Raw genomic sequence first — 20,466 nt, forward strand, 5'->3', positions numbered from 1 at the left:
ATTAGCGGAAAGCATCCTCTTGTCTCGGCACTGCATGGCCCGTGCGTTTGGACAGCCTGAATCGCATCACCCCTCCCACCTCCCCCCCACCTTACTCTTTGCCTGGTTCTGTGTGTGTGTGTGTGTGTGTGTGTGTGTGTGTGTGTGTGTGTGTGTGTGTTTTTCTTACCCTTTTGTTCTGATCTTTGTTGGGTCTGAATTCTGTATTCTTTTGGTTGTTTTTAAAGTGGTCCTTCCCTCCCTCCCCCAATTGGTCTCCTATGTGCCAGAAGGCCCTGAATACCTAGGAGATGAATCCAGTGAAGCTGCTAACTCTTTGGACTCCTCACTGAAGGGAGCACCCTAATGTCTACTACACCAACCCCACAGAGCCATTCCATGATGTGCATGCTCTATATCGACACTCCCTTGCACACACCTACATCTAGTACTGTTACACATTGTCTTTTTGGTGGAAAGGGCATGGGATGGCAGAGCCACAGCCCAGCCTACCCCGGATGAGAGTTGGCAACATCAGAGTAGGGATGAGGGGAGTGCCCAGGTGACCTGGACAGGTCTAACCCTTGTCTAGTCACTTCCATAAAGGAAGTGTACACTCCAGTGCCAGCTCGGCTCCAGGCTGCACCTTATACACATTTCCCTGGTTCCTTGCCTCCTCCTACAGACACTTCTTTATCTACAAACACATCGACACTCTGACTCTTATACTCGCTCACCCACAATGCACATACTCTCAGGCCCCATCTCTGCTGCCTGTCACTGTCCCAGAGATTCTCACATTGTCAGGGCATATATTCAGCCTGCTTTCTGTTCTCCCAGGAGTCTCACTTTGCTGCTTGCATATGCCTCCCTTTTCCTAAATGACACCCTTAGTCCTAAAAGGAAACTCTTTACATTACCCCTACATTAGTCTTTGGTCTCTCTACAGGATTGCTTCCTCTAATGATGGTGCCCACTCCCCTCCCTTTTATCTGGGGCAGCTTATCATTAGAGATTCCTGAGGGAATCTGAGGGAGGTGTCTCTACAGTGGGGTTGGTGCCACCACTCGGACTCACTTGAACCTTTAAGGGCCTTCCCATAATAGCCTTATGTCCCCCCAAATTTCCACTGTTTGTCTGCCTCTACTGGGGTAAGAAATATTTAGGCTGCTAGGTCTAGAGTTGGGGCTGTGTGGGGCTGGAAGCTTCAGAAAGAAGCTGTTAGTGCTTCTACTCACAGAGTACCATGGACTGAAGCAGAGGGAAGAAAGCAGCACAAGGAGAAGGAACCCAGGCACCCACCCTCCCAGCCTGGCTAGTGCACAAAGTTCATGAAGCAAAACTATCTGAAGCTAGGTGATAATAAGGCCCAGATGATAATAGAAATAAGAATCTATATACTGTTTTAATACTTTCACAATGCTTCATATATATTATCTCATTTTATCCTCACAACACATTTTATCCTATAAGGAAAGTGTTATTATTATCTCCATTTTACAAATAAGGAAACAGGCCAAGAAAGGTTAAATGACTTGCCCAGGCTTACACAGATAGACAGTGACTGAGGCAGAATTCAAACCTGGGCCTTCTTGACCCCAGATCCAGCACTGAATCCACTATACCAAGCTTCCTTGCAGACATTGTCTCAGACTTTCAGATATGGAGAATCAGGGCTTGAAATCTCTGACCATTCATAGGGTGTGAAATTCCTAGGACTTCCTGCTTGTGGATGGGCAGGAAATACCATGGGAGTCTTGCCTTTCATGATATTGAAGCAGGTTCTGTCCATACTAGAAGCAGGAAGCATATGGCCAGATAGGAAGAAAGGGCATGGGATGGCAGAGAGAACTGAGGGAAGAAAGAGGAAGAGGAGGCTCACCTCCTCATATACCTTGTACCCAAGCTTTCCAGTCCCCCACAGCCCATAGGTCTAGCCCAAGGGTAGATAGAGAGGTGTGGAGGGCAGGTGGGGAGTGTCCAGAAGAAATTGTCCAGGCAGTTAGAAGCAGTAAAGTAGGAAGAAGGTTTGGGGGTAATTTGAGAGTCCATGATCCCTTTGCCCAGGAAATGAGGATAAGGGATGAGTAAGGTTTGAATTCTGCCCTTCCCTCACTCTTTCAGGCCTCATTTGCCCCACCCTTAGACCTCTCTCTCTAGACCCCTGTGTGTCTTCCTCTTGCTGTGTTCTCAGGTGGGCGGTGGTAGACTTTCTGCATGCATCTCTCCCTTGGGACTGTCCCATGGCTTCCCCAGCATCACCACGGCCGACTGAAAACTTCTTGCCTTGCCCCTGTCCCTTCCCTTTCCCCTGCCCCTGCTTGAGGTCGCTGTCCCACTGCGGGAGCTTCTGCTGCTCTGCATGCTCTGTTGGAGTCCACATGTTATGCTCCACCCATGGAAGGGATGGCTTGCACTTATGGGATCGACAGGAGGGGAAGGGTCTTTGAGGGAGCGGGAAAGGGGAAGAGAAAATGGCCTCAAGTGGAGTGCTTCGACAAGGTCCACAGGGTAGTCTAGTCCAATTCTATGGGAGTTGTCCCAAAGTACCAGTTGTACAGTGACTAGAGAGCTGGAGAGTTTGTCCCAGATGTCCCACCCACTACATGAGCTGGAGGCAACTTGCCCAGTTTCCCTTGGGTCAAGTTAGTGTGTTAACGGAAACCAAGGGTTTTTTGCTGTGTGTTTTATCACACCAGCTCAGGGGCACAGTTTGCACTCCTGGAGCAGGAATTCCAACCCAGCAGGCACTATAATGGCTCCCCAGAGGCTAAGTCCTGCTTGTAGAGGCTGTCAGGGAGCTAGGGTGTTGAGGCTGATGCCCCTCCATTGTCCCCCTAATGAGTTTTCCGGAGCGAGTTGGTGTAGTCTCTGTGAGCTAGAGACCTGTGAAAGGCACTTGGGGCCCTGCTCAGAGGTAGCCTACAAAGTTCCCATAACCCAACCTTAAAGAGATCGCTCCCTGGGGGTGATGAATGATGTGTGCCAGTTAGGCGGGGACCAAAAGTGGGGTCCTTTAACAGGCTTTACATGACCTTCCCCCACATAACCTGAGTGGATTGGTAACGTAGCAGAGGCCAGGACTTTAATGCTCTATTTCCAAGGCTAGCCTAGCACCATACGTCATTTACTGTTGCCCTCAATTGGCCCTGGTGGCTCTTCTCCACCTCCCTTTCCCTGAATCCCACTCTCCTCAGGCCCATCTCCAAGAATAGAGCAGAATGATTATTTAATCTAGCTATCTCTTAGACATACTTCCTATGTTTTATCCCTGCTTTTGCCCCAGCCCACCCCCCCCAAAAAACCCATAGTGCCTGCCTCCCTTATACCTGCTTGTACCCATATACCCCCAACAACACATCCCCATATGAATTTGTCAACCAAGTGAGGAAGCAGTTGCTTCCTTATCTTTTCCCTCTTTCTCTTCCTCAATGGCTAGCCAGCTGCAGTGAAGCCAAGTAGACTACTGGAAAGAAATGCAGCTCATGGTACCTGCCTTGGGTTGGGAATGAGGGAACACTAGGGTGATCATTCTTCCCCATACATCTCCACTCCTGCCACAAGGGTCCCAAAGGCCCCAATTTGGCCAAACAACAAAATTGCTTATTCCCCAAGGAGGCAACAGCCTTGCTTCTCTGAACTGGTACACCAGAGCTCTCCAACCAGATCCCATCCTATTCCTAGCTGGTCTTTCCAATCAGTGTTTCTCTGGTGCTTGGGTTTTGGCTTGGGTGGGGAGGAGGAGGAGGAGGAGGCAGCAGCCAGAGGTGGTGGCGGCAGCTAGGAAGCAGGGCCCTCAAGTAAGGTCTGTGACTGCAAGGCAGGGAGGGGCCTGACAGGGGAGGTGCTGGTGGCAGGAACGGCTCAGACTCCCTGCCCCCAGCACCCAACCCCTCTGTCAGCCTGGGACATTTCCAAGCTCACAACACCCATGGGAGCTCCATCGCTTACTGCAGGCTTGGTCCCACGCTGCTCCACCCAATCCCAGAAGCTGTGAAGCCATCCCAGAGAGGGGGGAAAAGGGCCAAAAATGCATCTTCACGGACTCACCGGGCAGCGAGGACTCACCCTGCAGCCGAACAGCCCCGGCTCCCTTCTGTCCTCCCCATCCCCGCTCGCCAAGGGGGTAAGAAAAGATCCTATTCTGCTTCTCCCGATTGGCTCGAGCGCTGCTGCTCTCAGCCCTTGGCTGATCGTCTGGGGGTGAGGTCAGGGCGGGCCAGAGCGGGGTGGGCAGTGCCACGCCGCATGGTGCTGTGCCGTGCAGTGCACCTGTTGAGTCCGTGTGACTGATGCATTTCTGGCCCGGATCGTAACATGCACATGTAACACGCACAAGTCCACCAGGCCTGAGCTTGCCGGCTTCCCTCTCTTTGGTGTCTGTGCATCGTACATGTGTGACGAGACTCGGCGACATTACCTGCTTGTGTCCTAGTGTCTCAGTGCATTTGGTTGTTGGGATAAACAAAAACCATAATAATTTTTTTCCTGATTGGATGATTCAAATATTTTTGTTTCTTTTTCTTTTCTTCTCTTTCTTTTCTTTCCTTTTTCTTTTCCTCTTTTATGGGTTGCAGGATTGGGTTGGGTGGGAGGGTGTTAGCAAGTGGCTTCCATTTTGAGTTGTTTTTTTTTTCCCCTACCTCCTTTCTCCCTTGCTTTTCCCCTTCCTTTCAAGCTTTTCCTCAGTGACATTGTGTTGGCTCTTCCTTTCTTTCTTTGCCCTCTTTGTTTGGGGTTTAGATTGCTTTCTCTACTTGGTTTTGGGTTCTGGCGTTGTCCAGATTGACATAGATGTTGAGTGACTTTGGGGGTCTGCTTGTGTGAGCAGATGGTCATGCCTTCTCTCCATCTTCCCAGAACAACTTTATCAACCTCAGCTTCCTCCGCCTCTTCCGGGCTGCCCGCCTCATCAAGCTACTTCGCCAGGGTTATACCATTCGCATCCTCCTCTGGACCTTTGTACAGTCCTTCAAGGTAAGGGCTTATGAGGACCAAGGGTGGGCAGGTGTCAGCTACTCCCATGACAGAGGTAGAAGTAATGATGAGGAGATACCAAGTAGGAAGCAAAGCTCCACCATTAATTCTGAAGTTACTCATTAGGAGCACTGACTTAATTCAGCCAAGGATGTTCTGGGGCAGTCCAAAGTCCAAACCCGGTAAGAGGCTCTCCTCTCCTCAGTAGCTTCTTCTCTTTCTACCAGATCCCAACCTGTGCTGGCCAAACCTAAAAACATTTGATCTAATCAAAGTACAGGTTTAGATCACTCAATTAGAGAAGACCAGAGGACCAATCATTTAGGGAAAAGCAGAGGACCAGCCAAGAAGGAGGATGTGGGACGATGTAGTTCTCAAGTCAGGAAGATGTGGATCACCACAGGGGAAGGGGAACTAAAAGTCTTCACCTGACTTCTCTTTAGGCTCTTCCCTATGTCTGCCTTCTGATCGCCATGCTTTTCTTCATCTATGCTATCATAGGGATGCAGGTGAGTTGTGGGTTACTGTCTGCAAGAACCTCAGTTGACCCAGAAGTGGGGTGCCCTTTTCTCTCTCCTCCTCCTCTTAAAGTTTTCAGAGGGTCTAGATGAGAGGAATTTCCCATTTACTTTATGCAGAAGAAGGACAATAAAATGCCAGATTTGGAGATTGGGGGATGGGTTCAAAGATCCACAAGGTCATGGAATCACAGAGCTGGAAGGGACCTTCAAGATAATCTAATTCAACTTTATTATAAATGAGAAATCTGAGACCTAGAGAGGGACATGGGTTTGCCTGAGTCCCCTTTTCACTACATCACGTTGTCTTTTCTGGTAGCTAGGTGGCACACTGGGTAGAGCTCTGGGCCTAGAATTAGGAAGACTCATCTTCCTGAGTTCAAATCTGGCCTCAGATTCTTACTAGTTGTGTGACCCTGGGCAAGTCACTTAACCCTGTTTGCCTCAGTTTCCTCATCTATAAAATGAGCTGGAGAAGGAAATGGCAAAACCACTCCAGTATCTTAGCCAAGCAAACCCCAAACAGGGTCATGAAGAGTTGGACATGATAGAAATGAATGAACAACAAAAAATATTGTCTTTCTGGTGATAGACCAGTGACCTACAAGGTCATAGAGACGAGTAAAATGAAGCATGCAGGCCTCAGACTCAGTCTCATGCAGCACATGGCTTCCCCTTGGGTAGATGTACCCAAATCTTATCTCATATCATTTTCATTCACACACATTACATATGCTCCAGTCTATGAACAGCCCTATGATCTACCATCCCCATGCCTTTGCTACGGCTGTTCCCTATGCCTAGAATACCCTCCAAAGCTAAATCAAATGCTACCTCCCTCATGAATTATTCCCTGATCCCCCCAGTACTCCTCTGCCTCCTCCTACCTCACAAGACTATAGCAGGAATACTTGTCTCATCCGTACGAGGGAGCCTCCAGCTTGATGGTTCCATCCACTACATGATATTGGTTGCACGGTGGCTCCGCTATCTGCCAGAAGCAGCACAGGGTTAATTTAGACAAATAAAAACTGAGTTTCAGGAGAAGAAATTGGAGGAGAAGTCTTTGCTTGAGGTCAATTTTCCATTAATTCTAGCTGTTTCTTGGCTTATTCTTCATAATCTCTCTTGACTTTTAATCACAAACACATCAAAGAAGTGTAACGTTAGAGTATTATTCTTTCCAAAAAGATTTATGAAATAATCATTTCTACAGTACCAACTATGTGAAAGACATTTTTACAAATATCTTTTCGGAGTCTTACAATACCCTTGGAAGGGAAGTGGTGTTAGTATCCCCACTGAATAGATGAGGAAAATGAGTCAGACAGGCAAAGTGACTTGCCAAAGGTCAGGCTTATACAGCTAGTCAGTATCTAAGGTGAAATTTGAACTCAGGTCTTTCTGATTCTCAGCCCAGCACTCAGTCTTTTGCTTCATCTAGCTGATTTCTTAAAACTTTGGATTCTTGACAGGCTGTTTTCCTTAGTAGCTTATCACAAAAGGAAATTCTCCCAGTTATCTAAATTTTCCACGTTATCATTATCTGCCGTTTCATCTTCCCTGTCCTTTGTAGCGATGTAGAATCCTATTTAATTTGGCGCCCCCCTTAAGCATTTATACCGCATTAAAGTGATCTGTGTTTATTAAATTCTTAGCCCTTTCCTACCCCGCTAATTCCTGAAGCTCCGTGGGAGTCAGCCCCTGCTCCCTGCTCTAAGCTCCAAAGTACTGATGAGGACCCCAGACCTGGGAGTAGCCCAGTCTTCTTCCCTGACAATGCTTGCCTCCCTTAGGTGTTTGGTAACATTGGCATCGACGTGGAAGAAGAAGACAATGACGATGATGATTTTCAAATCACGGAGCACAACAACTTCCGCACCTTCTTTCAGGCCCTGATGCTCCTCTTCAGGTGAAATGGAGGTTCCTGGGAAGAAGCAGGAGGGATAAAGAGAGATAGAGTCCCCAGATGCAGACCTCTTTGGCAGAGGAGGAGAGGAGACAGGGCCTGAAAGCATGGGTCCTTCATTCTTTGTTTCCTTAGCTCCCTAACTGAGCTGAGTGTGACCTGGCGCTTGGGTCGGTCTGTGCCTGCCAAATACTGGTTGTGAATCCTAGGTGTAGTATTTTAAGAGGAGACACAAAAAGTGACATCAGGAGTCCTCTGTCCCCCTTTCATACCTTAACTATGGGGAAGGCTGAAAGGCTTGTGATTCAGGGCCAGGGGGCTGAAGTTCAAGGAAGTGGGGTGGGTAAGTGTCCAGTCCTCCCTCAGCACAACAGGGTCTGACTTCCCTTCTGTCCCTAGGAGTGCCACAGGTGAGGCATGGCATAACATCATGCTGTCCTGCCTCAGTGGGAAACCCTGCGATAAGAACTCGGGCATCAGGGAGCCCGAGTGTGGGAACGAGTTTGCCTATTTTTATTTTGTGTCTTTCATCTTCCTCTGCTCCTTTCTGGTGAGTCTGGGGAAGATCCTGCTGGCCCTCACTCTTTTCTGGGAATGGGGGTGGATGGGAATGGGGGAGGCTACATTTCTGTACTGCTGCACTGTGCCTGGAGTATCCCTCATTCATTCCATAAACAATGATTAATCAATTAATCCATAAACAATGATTAATCAATGTGTAAAGCCTCATGCTTGACAACACTCTAGGGTATGTACAGAGAAGGAACACATGTTATCTGTCCCATGGAGGTCATCATCGAGTAGGAGAGTGTTCTAAACAAAATAATTCTAATCTAAGGCAGTACAGGCCAAGGACCAGAGGAACAGATTTGCCACAATTCCTTCAGAGATCTGTGGAGCTGCCTTAGAAGGCTAGGCCCTCATTTTTTGCAGAAAAGATCCTTGGGTACTTTTCTCTGCCAGTGGGGAGATAGGGGCAGGGAGGGACAGGGAGGAATTATCAAGGAATCTTTAGGAGGACATGAATAAAAGAGAAGCTCAAGGTTAAGGGAAGAGAAACGGGAATTTCTAAGACAGATGAGGGGGAAGGGTAGACAGAGACAGGTATCACTTTACATTTTTGGTTCTGGGCTCTCACTTAAAGTTGCCTCGTCCACCCTGACCCACTGCAGATGCTGAACCTCTTTGTGGCTGTCATTATGGATAATTTTGAGTATCTCACCCGAGACTCTTCCATCCTGGGCCCCCACCACCTGGATGAGTATGTGCGTGTCTGGGCTGAATATGATCCTGCAGCTTGGTAAGAAATTATCTGAACTCTTCTGGCCTTACCCCTAGCTCTCAGCCTTGGAGGCTGTAGTCTGGGAAAGGCCCTATCTCCTCCCTGCTCCCAGTTTGGGGGAATGTTTCTCAGGCAAGGCTCTATGGGCTCCACTGGCAAGGTTAACAGCTGTGAGGAATGAAGCTAAGGGACCACAGGCCTAAGGTTTCTTCCAGGACCTCTGTCTTACCTCTTCAGGAGAGAGGTGCTAGACCACATGATATTCCTACTAACATTCATTCTGGGGTAGGGGCAAAGCAAAGGCCCTGTGTGGTCAGACGGTTACAGGGAAGGTGGAAGGGCCCAAAGGAGAAAGAAGAATGGAAGTACCACCTTGTCCTGGAATGTGAACTGATCCTGACCCTCCAAATCTGAGCTCTAGTTTAAAAGACCTTGATGGACCTTTGGTGTCAAGGGTCAAGGGCCCTTTGAGCAGGCTTTTGGGCTTCACATCTTGAAGGCCCTAAGCTGATGCCTCTGCCCCCTTTACTTTCCCCCTCTACTTCTTTGCATTACTAATATAGCTCACAAAACAAGCATCCTCTCTCCCCCAGACCACCTTCCTCTATTCAACAAAACCAGGGTAGAGTATCTCTAGTCCATTGTAACCACAGCCCCCAAATTCCCAACCCAGTCATCATGCAAGGTTCACTCATCCCCCCACTTGGGCCTTAAGATCAAGGGCTGAGGTCTTTGGAAGACCTCACTGGAAGCCTGCCATGCCTGGGCTATTGGGACCTTCTCATGTCTCATCCATGGGAGCTAGACAGGGAGAGGGAGAGTGGATGTTCTGTTATGGCAGCCCCTGGGAATCTAGTACTCCCTAGGCAGGGACCTCCAGGGAGCCTGGCCAGGTCTACAGGAACTCTTAGGGTCAGTGGATTTAGATTTTTGCTGGTGATTAACTTTTTACTCTTTTAACTTTAGGTCATTTCAGTTGAATTGCATCCAGCTACTTTTCTGATAACCATTAGCATCTTGCCTCAGCTCTCCTCACCCAGAGAGGCTATTTAGATTGTCTGCAGGCCCAGGAAGGGATTGCCTTACAAGCCTGACTGTGCTTTGTTGTTGTAACTCCACCACCCTTTCCCAATTCGTTCAGGGGATGGGTATGTTTGTGTGCGTGTGTGTGCGTGTGTGCTCATGCACGCTTGTTTGCCAACACATAAGTGTGCAAGTATAAATAGATTTGATCTTTGATTTAGAGTTGAAAGAGACTTCAGGGGGCACTTAGTCTGAACCCCTCGTTTTACAGATGAAAGGTCTGAGAAGGAGAGGGACCATCCCAAGATCCCTCAGCTAACAAGTAATCCAGAGTTAATGTGAACCCAGAGTCTCTGACCCCAAACCCAGGGCTCTTTCCACAGCCCCACTGTCCCTGTGAGCCAGGGATCTCAGAACTAGTTTTGACTCTAGCGCAGAGCTATCCAATCAGATGACTGTGAGGTCCCCTTGGATTGGTTCATTAGTGTGCTTGCTTAACTGGAAATGTAAAACTTAAGGGCAAGAAAGACTGTATTCTCATTGCCCCTCAGTCCCCATTCTCTTGTGTGCAGTTAGATTTCTCCTGTTCTTTTACTCTAGTACAAAAGTCTAGAGCCAGTGCTGGGAATTTCCAGCCCCGTTATTTATTTCTGTGGCCATGATCCCATGACGTCTCTTTGTGATGCTGTGTCTGTATACATGTATATGTTGTATTTGACCCTTAGAATCTGCACTAACACCCGTGTATTCTTCTTACAGCGGTCGGATTCATTATAAGGATATGTACAGTTTATTGCGTGTTATATCTCCCCCTCTCGGCTTAGGCAAGAAATGTCCTCATAGGGTTGCTTGCAAGGTTTGATTTCCACTAAAACCTGCTAGCATCAACGGAATGAATGTGGCTTTTGGTTCTAAATATATATATTTCATATATATATATATATACATCTTTCGATATATCTTGCATTTAATTAGTGACCTCTTAGCAAACAGAATGCCTAAGATAATGCAGTCACTTAGACTCAAAAAGCATGGAGCATATCTCAAGTTACCGTCCACCATCTCTGCTTGCTGTTAGCTGAAGCTGGGCATTCCAGGGTCTCAACTGCCCCTCCCCCCAAACCACAGTCTCATTAATATGGATTTCCATTTGGGGAGGAGTAAAACTGCATTGACGACTCCAGCACTGACTCCACTCCCTTTCCCCTCAACTCCTGACGAGCCCTGCCCTCTTTCCCAGGTCCCTCCCTCTCCCAGTGAGACATCCCTTTCTAAGGTGAGGGACTTCGCCCAAGTTTAAAGAAAAAATGGTTTTCAGGTTTCTGGTAGAGAGTTTCAAGGCCCTCCCTGCCAATTTGCCAATAAACCAGAGGCAGAAGTGAACATGACTTTGCTCTTTCTGTCTGCCAATGAGCAGTGAAGTAATCTTTTTTTATTACTTTTCTTCCATTTTTTCCCCCTCTTTTCAATTTGTTTAAAAAATATATTTTCTTGTTCTCTGCATCTCTCTATCTATTTTTTCCTGATTTTTTTGGCTCGTGTGATTCTTCTCTCTCTGTGTTTTTTTTCCTCTCTTGGTTTTTTTTTCGTTTTTCTTTTTGGTTTTGGTTCTGGTTTTGTTGTTTTGGTGCTGCCAGGGGCCGCATGGCTTACCCGGACATGTATGAGATGCTCAGACACATGTCTCCACCCCTGGGTTTGGGGAAGAAGTGTCCGGCCCGAGTTGCTTATAAGGTAGACTAAATCTGACCCCTACCAAAGGAATCTAAGGTCACTTTTCTTTTTTTAAACGTTGACAAAGACAACCTACCAGATCTTTTTTTCTATTGATACTTTTTTTTTTCCTCAAACAAAATAATTATCATCGTCATGATCTTCTTTAACCAATACAGTTGTGTCCATTCTCTTTGGTTAGTGTGTTGTGTTTCAGAGACTCCATTATGGCCAGTAGCATGGGGTGGGAGGGGCCCCTAGAGAATCAGCCCAAGTTCCTCAGACCCTCAATCACTGTCCTTCAAAAATCACCACCCCACCCCCTCACACACACAGACACAGACACACACACACACACACACACACACACACACACACACACACACACACACACACACACACACACACACACATACACTCTGCACAGCCCTCAGCCCTCACCTGAGAAGTGGGGAAGGGGATAGAAAACCTGTGGCAAAATGGAGATACTGAACAGGACAGGATTATCTTGGCTCAACCCAGAGACGTCCCCAAGAAGGTCGCCAATCATCTGGAACCATACTTAGCAAAGGGAAGAAGGGGAAATTTCCCATGAGCCCCGAGCCCTTTTTCCCACTCCCCTATTCCCACACACACATCCACCCCAATGCCCAGGGATGGCTTTACAGAGCCCCCTGGATGCCCGGCCCCCAACATTGGAATGTGCTTCTTTGTTGTTACAGAGTAGACGGGCAAGCCGAAGCTGGGGTCCCAGGACAGGCTGGCTCCCTGATACTGTGGATATGCATGCTGCATCTCCCAGGAAGGGCCCAGGGTGGGGCAGGGGTAAAGGATATGTGCATGAAGGGGCCCTGTGCATGCTGCAGGGAGAAAAGAATTCCCCCAGCCAGAGAGAGCCTGCAGCAGGGGACTGGGGAAAATTCCAGGCAGCCTTTGAGGTAGGACCTTTCTGAGGTTTCAGTTGGGTTTCTGAACTAAAGTCCATCCCCCTAACCTCCCCACCCTGCAGACCTCAAGCAAACCTCCTCTCTGGGCCCTGCATGAATAACCCTGGGATTCCCATCTCTCCAAAGACAGATTTTTCAGATAAGCCACAGTAACTATCTAAGATTCTGGAACTTTAAAAAAAAGAAAGAAAATAGCCCCCTGACAAATGACCCTAATAACCCTAACCTTGGTTTGTTCCCTTTCCCTCCCCTTCACAGTGTCCCTTCCAGCCCCTTCTGTCAATGCAGTTCTAGCCTGTCTCACAGCTTCTCTCCCCTGCCTTCCTCATTCATCCTTCCCTCTCTTCAGGTCCCGATTCACTTTCATTCTTTCCGTGTCACTTTCATGCCACTGCGTGGCAGCCAATGCCATCTGCCTTTCAGTGTTTGAGATTTTTGCCACTTTCCATCTCAGATGCAGTGGCTGCTTCTCCTCTGTGTCTCATCTCTCCTCTCTTGGTCTTTCTCTACTTTTCCTGGTTCCTGAACACCCGCATATTTGCCTCTGAGTCTGTGTCTCTTCCGCTTTAAGCTCCCACTCTTGCATTCTTCTCTCTGTCTGTCTCTCTCTTCCTCATAGTCTCTGGGATGATCCCTCTCCTCCCTGGCTGGATTCATGTCTCTGGATTTCCCAACCCTAACTCCTCATTTTCCTGTTTCTTGCTAACTGCTCCACTAAGGACGGTGGGCTCGATGTCTTAATCCCCTGGTGGGCCTCACACCCCAACACCATCTCCATGACACTTACAGCCTGACCTGGCCATCCCTCCTGCCCACACCACTTAGTCCCTTGGAATAGTGCCCTTATCTGGGACCTAGGGAACAGACCCTACCCCCACCCCCACTCCCACCCTCACCATTGCACTGAGCCGAAATCTGGACCTGTCACTGAATACTGATCCCTATGGGAGCTATGAATGAGTCTCGAGATTCCATGTGGATGCTTTCCTGTCTGTGACGCCTTGTCCATGGCTGCTGTGTGGTGCTTGGTGTTCCATGTTGCATGCCCTGCATGGCCCCACCTCCTTCCTCCCTAGGGCCAGTGGCCTGTGTAACCATCCACCTGCCTGCCCACCTGCGTGCGCACTGAGCATCTTCTCAGAGGGAATGTAGCGTGTGATGGTCTGCTCCAATCTTACGCAGTCTGGCCCAAGTTGGAGGGCATTCCTGCCCATCCCTTGGCCCACGTGCTCTGTGCTTCTGCCTCTGCCTTTGCGGCCTGCATGTACTACCCAGAAATGGGTCTGTGAGGCTTCCAGACATGTTCTCTTTTTCTTTGGAGTTTGATCTGAATCGAGCCATCCAGGGAGAACTCTGTTGGGCCAGGACATAGGAAGACCTGGGGGTAATGGTGTGGGGTGGGTCCACAGATTGCAGGGGACAATTGCTGGGTTCACGAGGATAACTAAAGGTGCTTACAGACAGAAGACATTCCCTGACTCATGCAAAGGATGCAGAAGGCATTAAGGCTTAAGCAGACCACCACAGAGGAGTGATCTCTCCTCTTAGACACAAGATAGGAGCCCAAGAGCTGGCCACTGCCTGGGTCTCCCTTCACCAGAAAAAATGGGGACCTTGGATAACCTCCAGATACCTGGCCCACCACAGAGTTCTTCCTGTTGCTCTTTGATTTTTGAAATGCATCCTGGAGGGGGTTGAGGACACAGGGGACAATAAGAGGGGCACTGGGCTGATTAGCTCCATGTTGACTCTCCGCAGAGACTTCTGCGAATGGATTTGCCTGTTGCAGATGACAACACAGTTCATTTCAACTCTACTCTCATGGCCCTGATCCGGACAGCCCTAGACATTAAAATTGCCAAAGGTAAAAGAAGGGGTGAGAGAAATGGGAGGCACCAACGCTAAGCCATGGCCCTGATCCTTTGAAAGGCAGGAGGGTTTGTGGGGAGATGTCCAGTGACCACCTTGAGACCCAATGGGCTGATAGACAGTCCTGACTGAACCCACACAAAAGGGTCATAGGTGTTGCACTTTTCATGCCAGAAGCCCTAGTCCATGTTTTGGGGGGACAGTGTCTCTACCCAAAGATCCCACTGACTACCTGAAAAACACCTTTCTCAGGAGGGTGGCTGTGGATAAATGGGTTGGACAGGAGAAGGAAGGAGAGATAGGAAGACTCATACAGGGGCATCAAATACCCCAAACTCCTAGAAAAGAGAGTATTCAATCGAGGTGACATAGGGACCTCCCCAGGAAACATCTTCTAAGCAGTGGTGGAAATAATGAGGAAATTAGGGATAGCAGTTGGACCCCAGAGACCTATGCACTGCCCCTGATTCTGCAGGGTACATAGCAGGACCTTTGCTAGACTCTTTCATACTCCCCTTGGAGAGAAAACCTACTGAGCTGACATTCTGGGATCCCTGCCTTTAAAGAAAATGTTTGTCTTTGGAGTGTGATGAAGGACAGTCACTTTAGTAAAAACTTGCACCTTATGCCCTCTGGTGTGGATGATTGTAATCATTTATGCAACACTTGGTCTGAAGCCAGAGTTACCTGGGCAACTCACCTAGTTGGCGCACAAAGCTGCTCGTTCATGTCCACCTGGGTGGCACCTGTTTGCTTCATTCTCTTCCATAGCCATACATTGCACCCATAACCCATAACCCCAGGCATCCATCCATCTGGCAAAGGTATGTCCTTATGCCCAAAGTGATTAGCCAACAGCCTGGAAAGAGAGTGCAGGTAGCTTAGTGCCACACATCTCCACTGCTTAAGAGAAAGCACATCTCATGCACTGAGCAGGGTTCAGCTACAGGAAGAAAAGTGTTAGCTGACTTGGAAGATGAGGGCTTAAGTAAAAACAAGATTGTAGTGGATAATCTTCAACCTACCTGAGATGCTTTTATGTATGTTAGGATAAAAATAATAACAGCTAGCTTTTATATAGTACCTTCTATGTGCTGGGCAGTCTGCAAAGCACTTTACAAATATTATCTTTTTTGACCCTCACAGCAACCCTTTGAGGCAGGTGTTGTTATTATCTCCATTTTATAGATAGACAGAGGTTAAGTGACTTGCCTAAGGCTATACAGCTAGTGGTCAGGTCTTCCTGACTCCAGGCCCAGATTCAATCCATAGCACCTAGAAGCAATATTCATATAGGCCAACATAATACTCATTTTTATCTAGACATTAAAGAATAGACTTACTTAACAAAACGTACCACCTGTGTTAGCCTAATCTGAATTACTGTATATATTTGAAAGTCAGCAAATATAAGTGGTAAAGTCAAAAGTTTGGTAGGAAGAGAAAGGACAGAGTCACGGATAGGGTAGCTCAGGGACATAATGTGGTTAAGAAAAAGGTGTTTTAGGTTCTGGAAGACATGAGTGTGCTCATCAGAAGAGGGCAGTGTTTCTTTAAAAGATTATACTACTCCATTATACTTTATACTACATTATAGTTTCCATCTTCATTCACCACATATTTACTGCACACCTCCTGTCCTAGAGACAGTAAGAACACAGAGATGGGTAAGAGAAGATCCTTGCTGTCCAGGGGCTCATAGTCTAACTAGGGAAGAAAGCAAATGTCCACACACTGCTAATGCAAAGCAGTGATGAATGCCCTAGGAGAACCACCAAGGTCATGCTACAGGAGTCTGAAGAAGAAGCCAGAGGATCCAACGTGTATGATCAGAAAAGCTTGAAGGAGGCACTAGAATTAGGCCTTGATGGATGACTTGAATCTTAGCAGGTGGCAAATGTCTCCTCTGAGAAAGTACAAGGTATGTCTGGGGAATATCCATCCTGGATGGAATAAGAAGTCCCATTGATGTGGTATCCGAAAACTTACAGAGCACTTTTTTCACAATAATGTCGTGAAGTAGGCAATACAAAGATGATGATCCTTACTTTACAGATGAGGAAACGACGGCAGACAGAGGTGAAGTGACTTGCCCATGGTCACACAGCTAGTAAGTGTCTGAGCCTGCATTCAAACCTAGAGGTTTTGATTCCCACCTCAGCACTCTTTCAAATATGCCTAACATCGACATAGAAATGCAGACTGGACTAGATTGTGTAACACCTTCAGCTTAGGTTTTATTTCATGAACCCTGAGGAGCTGCTAATTAGTGCTGAACAAAACAGATCTCATCAGAGCTGTGACTTAGGAGAAATCAAAGGTAGATCAGGGACTGGAGGAGGCCAGGATGGGACAGGGTAATAGAGGCCCAGGCAGGAAAGAAGTATAAGGAGTGGTGGAAGTGGGTGAGTGGCTGGGGGGTATCAGGGAGGCCCACAATGTTAGTTGCTGCAGAGAATGAGGCAATGAATGTTTGGCAACAAATAGGCTGCTAGGCGCCTTGAGGAGAATGGTTTGGGAAAGGCAGTAGGGACAGAAGCCAGAGTTAATGAGCAGGTGATAAAGGACATGGAGATGACTGAGAAGTCTGGTAGCAAAAGGGAGGTGAAGTTAGAAGGGTTAGCTCACAGAAGTAGCAGAATGGAGGAAAAGACTGGATTGGGTTGTTTACTTTTTAGAATTGGGGAGATTTGAGCATGGCTGTAGAAGGAGAGGAAGGAACCAGTGGAGAAGGAGAGCTGAAAAATATCAGAGAGAGAGAGAGAGATAACAATTGGCAGAGCAAGATCCTGAATAATACTAGCTAGCATTTATATAACACAGATATCTCATTTTACCTTCACAATAAATCTGGGAGGTGGGTACTATTATTATGTCCATTTTACAGATGTAGAAACTGAGGCAGGAGTTGTGACTTGTCATTGGTCACACTAGTACAAGCCTGAGACAGGATTTGAACTCAGGTCTTCCTAACTCCAGGTGCATTTTATAATCCACTAGAACCCACCTAGCTGCCTCTGAAGCAAACAGAAGATGGAAGCAATAGCCAAAGAAGATGGTAGAGGGCTTTGTCTCAGCAAAGTTGAAGCTCTTCTTATCCATGAAAGCCCAGGAGAAAGAGGAGGATGCATGATGATGAAGAAAGATTTGGGGGGTGTGGGGGAGGATGGAAGTATGGAGAACTCAAGTCAGCCTCTGTATTAAAAAATTAAGAGTCCAGGTCAGCTGGAAAGGAATCAAGTTTAGAAGTTGAAGAAAAGAAAAAGGTGAGAGGATGAGACAGAAATTTGACCAGATAAGTAGAAGGAAAGCCCAGCTACCACTAGAGAACATAAATCTAGTGAACCCAATCAACTATTTTGCAACTTTTAAGAAGCTTAGGAGTAAAAAAAACCAGACAGAAGATGTTACTCAGAATTGAGAACTGGCAAGGCAGGTGTAAGTACTAATGTCACTGGCCACAAGGTCCAGGGTGGGTAATAAATAAAGTGAAAGATGATGGGGGCTGAAGGAAGAGGAGAATGAGGAAGGGGAATAAGAAAGTAGAGCTTACAAAGAGCACCTTCCTGAGTCTCAAAAGTCAGAAGAGGCCCTACTCCTGGATCACTGTCTTGCTGTGGTGGAAGAGCTTGCATAGCTCAATGAAATCATGAGGTAGGCCATGTAGGGTTACCCAAGATGGACAGATCACAGTGGAGAGTTCTGGCAAAAAGGGGATCCATTGGAAAAGGAAATGGCAAACCCCTCCAGTATCTTTGCCAAGAAAAGCCCATGGACAGTATTAAAATGATAATAGAAATGACATCAGAAGATGAGCCCCTTAGGTCGGAAGGTGTCCAACATGCCACTGGAGAAGAGTGGAGGACAAGTCCAAGTAGCTCCAGTACTAATGAAGGGGCTGGACCAAAGCTGAAAGGAAGCTCAGCTGCAGATATGTCTGGTGATGAAAGGAAAGCCCAATGCTGTAAAGATCAATGTTGCATAGAAACCTGGAATGTAAGATCCATAAATCAAGGTAAGCTGGATGGAGTCAAACAGGAGATGGAAAGATTAAACATTGACATCTTAGGTGTCAGTGAACTTAGATGGATGGGAATAGGTGAATTTATTTCAGGTGACCACTAGATATATTACTGTGGGCAAGACTCCCTTAGAAGAAACGGATTAGCCCTCATGGTCAATAAAAGGGTATGAAAAGCAGTACTGGAGCATAATCTCAAAAATGACAGAATCAGATGTGTTCAAATCTAAGGCAAACCATTGACCATCAGATGGAGCACAGATCTATGCTCTGTGCTCTAACCACTGAGGCTGAAGAGGCCATAGTTGACCAGTTGTATGAAGACCTACAACATCTTGTAAAAGAAACGCCAAAAGAAAGATGCCATATTCATCATAGGGGAGTAGAATGCTAAAGTAGGAAATTAAAAGAAAATTGGAATAACAGAAAAGCTTGGCCTTGGAGTACAAAATGAAGAAGGGCAGGGACTAGGAGGGTTTTGTCAAGATAACTTGCTGGTCATAGCAGATGCTCTTTTTCAGCAACCCAAAAGGCACATGGATAGCATCAAATGGTCAATGATGAAATCAGATTGATTATATACGTTACAACCAAAGGTGGAGAAAGTCTCTTCAGTCAGTTAAAATAAAACCTGGAGCTAACTGTGGCTCAGATCAGGAGCTTCTTGCTTAAAAAAATCAGATTTAAATTGAAGAAAGTAGGTAAAATCATCAGACCATATAGTTATGACCTAAGTAATAGCCTTTATGAATATGAGGATGAATAGATTTATAGATTTAAAAGATTAGATGTGGTAAATAGAGTGCCTAAAGAACAAAGATTCACAATATTGTACAGGAAGCAGCAACAAAAAACATTCCAAAGAAAAAGAGCAAGAAACAAAATGACTTTCTGATGAGGTTTTACAAATAGCTAAGGAAAGAAGGACAGGAAAAAGTAAGGGAGAAAGGGAAAGGTGTACGCAACTGAATAGAGAATTCTAGAGAATAAAAAGGAGAGATAAGAAGGTGTTCTTAATGGAGCAATGTAAAGAAATAGAAGAAAACAATAGAATGGGAAAGACCAGAGAGCTCTTCAAGAAAATGAGACATAACAAGGGAACATTTAATGCAAAAATGGGCATGATAAAAGACAAAAATGCTAAGGACTTAACAGAAGTAGAAGAGATTTAAAAGAGATGACATGAACATATAGAATAACTATACGAGAAAGATTTTAACTCCACAGATAATCACCATGGTGTGGTTACTGATCTAGAGCCAGACATCCTGAAGAAAGAAGTCAAGTGGGCCTTAGGAAGCATTGCTAACAATAAAGCTAGTGGAGGTGATGGAATTCCAGCTGAGCTACTTTAAACCCTAAAAGACGATACTATTAAAGTGCTGCACACAATATGACAGCAAATTTGGAAAACTCAACAGTGGTCACTGAATTGGAAAAGATCAGTTTATGTCTCAATCCTAAAGAAGGACAATGCCAAGGAATGTTCAAATTACCAAACAATTATGATCATTTCACATGCCAGCAAGGTTATGCTTAAGATTCTGCAAGCTGGGCTTCAGCAATATATGAACCAAGAATTATCAGAAGAACTGGCTAGTTTTTGAACAAGTAAAGGAACGAGAGACCAAATTGCCAACATTCACTGGATTATAGAGAAAGTAAGGGAGTTCCAGAAAAACATCTATTTCTGCTTCATTGACTACACTAAAGCCTTTGACTGTGTGGATCACAATAAAATATGGAAAGTTCTCAAAAGAGAGGGGAGTACCAGATCATCTCGTCTCCTGAGGAAACTGTATGTGGGCCAAAAAGCAACAGTTAGAACCAAACATGGCATAACTAATTGATTTAAGATAGGGAAAGGAATACAACAAGGTTGTATATATTGTCACGTTGTTTGTTTAACTTTTATGCAGAGTACATCATGTGAAATGCCAGACTGGATAAATCAAAACCCAGAATTAAGGTTGATGGGAGAAATATCAACAATCTCAGATATGAAGATGATGCTACTCTGATGGCAGAAAGTAAGAAGAATTAAGAAGTCTCTTGGTGAGGGTGAAAGAGGAGAGTATAAAAGCTGCCTAGAAACTTAAAATAAAAAAAAACTAAGATCTTGGTCATTGGTCCTATCACTTCCTTGAAAATAGAGGAAGAAGAAATAGAATCAGTGTCAGATTTTATATTCTTGGACGCAAAGACCGCTGCAGATAAGCAACTATAAC

At 46.3% G+C, this 20,466-nt stretch overlaps 1 protein-coding gene and 1 long non-coding RNA gene across 2 annotated transcripts in view; one reads left to right on the top strand and one right to left on the bottom strand.

Annotated features, from left to right (window-relative positions):
- Nucleotides 1-20,466, top strand: part of CACNA1A (calcium voltage-gated channel subunit alpha1 A) — a 251,895-nt gene that overhangs the window by 201,604 nt on the left and 29,825 nt on the right. Inside the window, exons 32-38 of the mRNA XM_072602188.1 lie at nt 4,840-4,956; nt 5,400-5,465; nt 7,271-7,386; nt 7,783-7,933; nt 8,556-8,683; nt 11,326-11,422; nt 14,107-14,212. Of these exons, the coding sequence (XP_072458289.1) occupies nt 4,840-4,956; nt 5,400-5,465; nt 7,271-7,386; nt 7,783-7,933; nt 8,556-8,683; nt 11,326-11,422; nt 14,107-14,212 (781 nt within the window). The remainder of the gene's footprint in view (nt 1-4,839; nt 4,957-5,399; nt 5,466-7,270; nt 7,387-7,782; nt 7,934-8,555; nt 8,684-11,325; nt 11,423-14,106; nt 14,213-20,466) is intronic.
- LOC140500027 (uncharacterized) overlaps nt 7,313-20,466 on the bottom strand; it is a 68,553-nt gene continuing 55,399 nt past the window's right edge. The window contains exons 3-4 of the long non-coding RNA XR_011965609.1: nt 14,918-15,076; nt 7,313-7,401 (exon numbers count right to left, since the gene is read on the bottom strand). This is a non-coding gene — a long non-coding RNA (uncharacterized lncRNA). The remainder of the gene's footprint in view (nt 7,402-14,917; nt 15,077-20,466) is intronic.

Source organism: Notamacropus eugenii, chromosome 4 (genome assembly GCF_028372415.1).
Source record: "Notamacropus eugenii isolate mMacEug1 chromosome 4, mMacEug1.pri_v2, whole genome shotgun sequence".
Lineage (NCBI taxonomy): Eukaryota > Metazoa > Chordata > Mammalia > Diprotodontia > Macropodidae > Notamacropus > Notamacropus eugenii.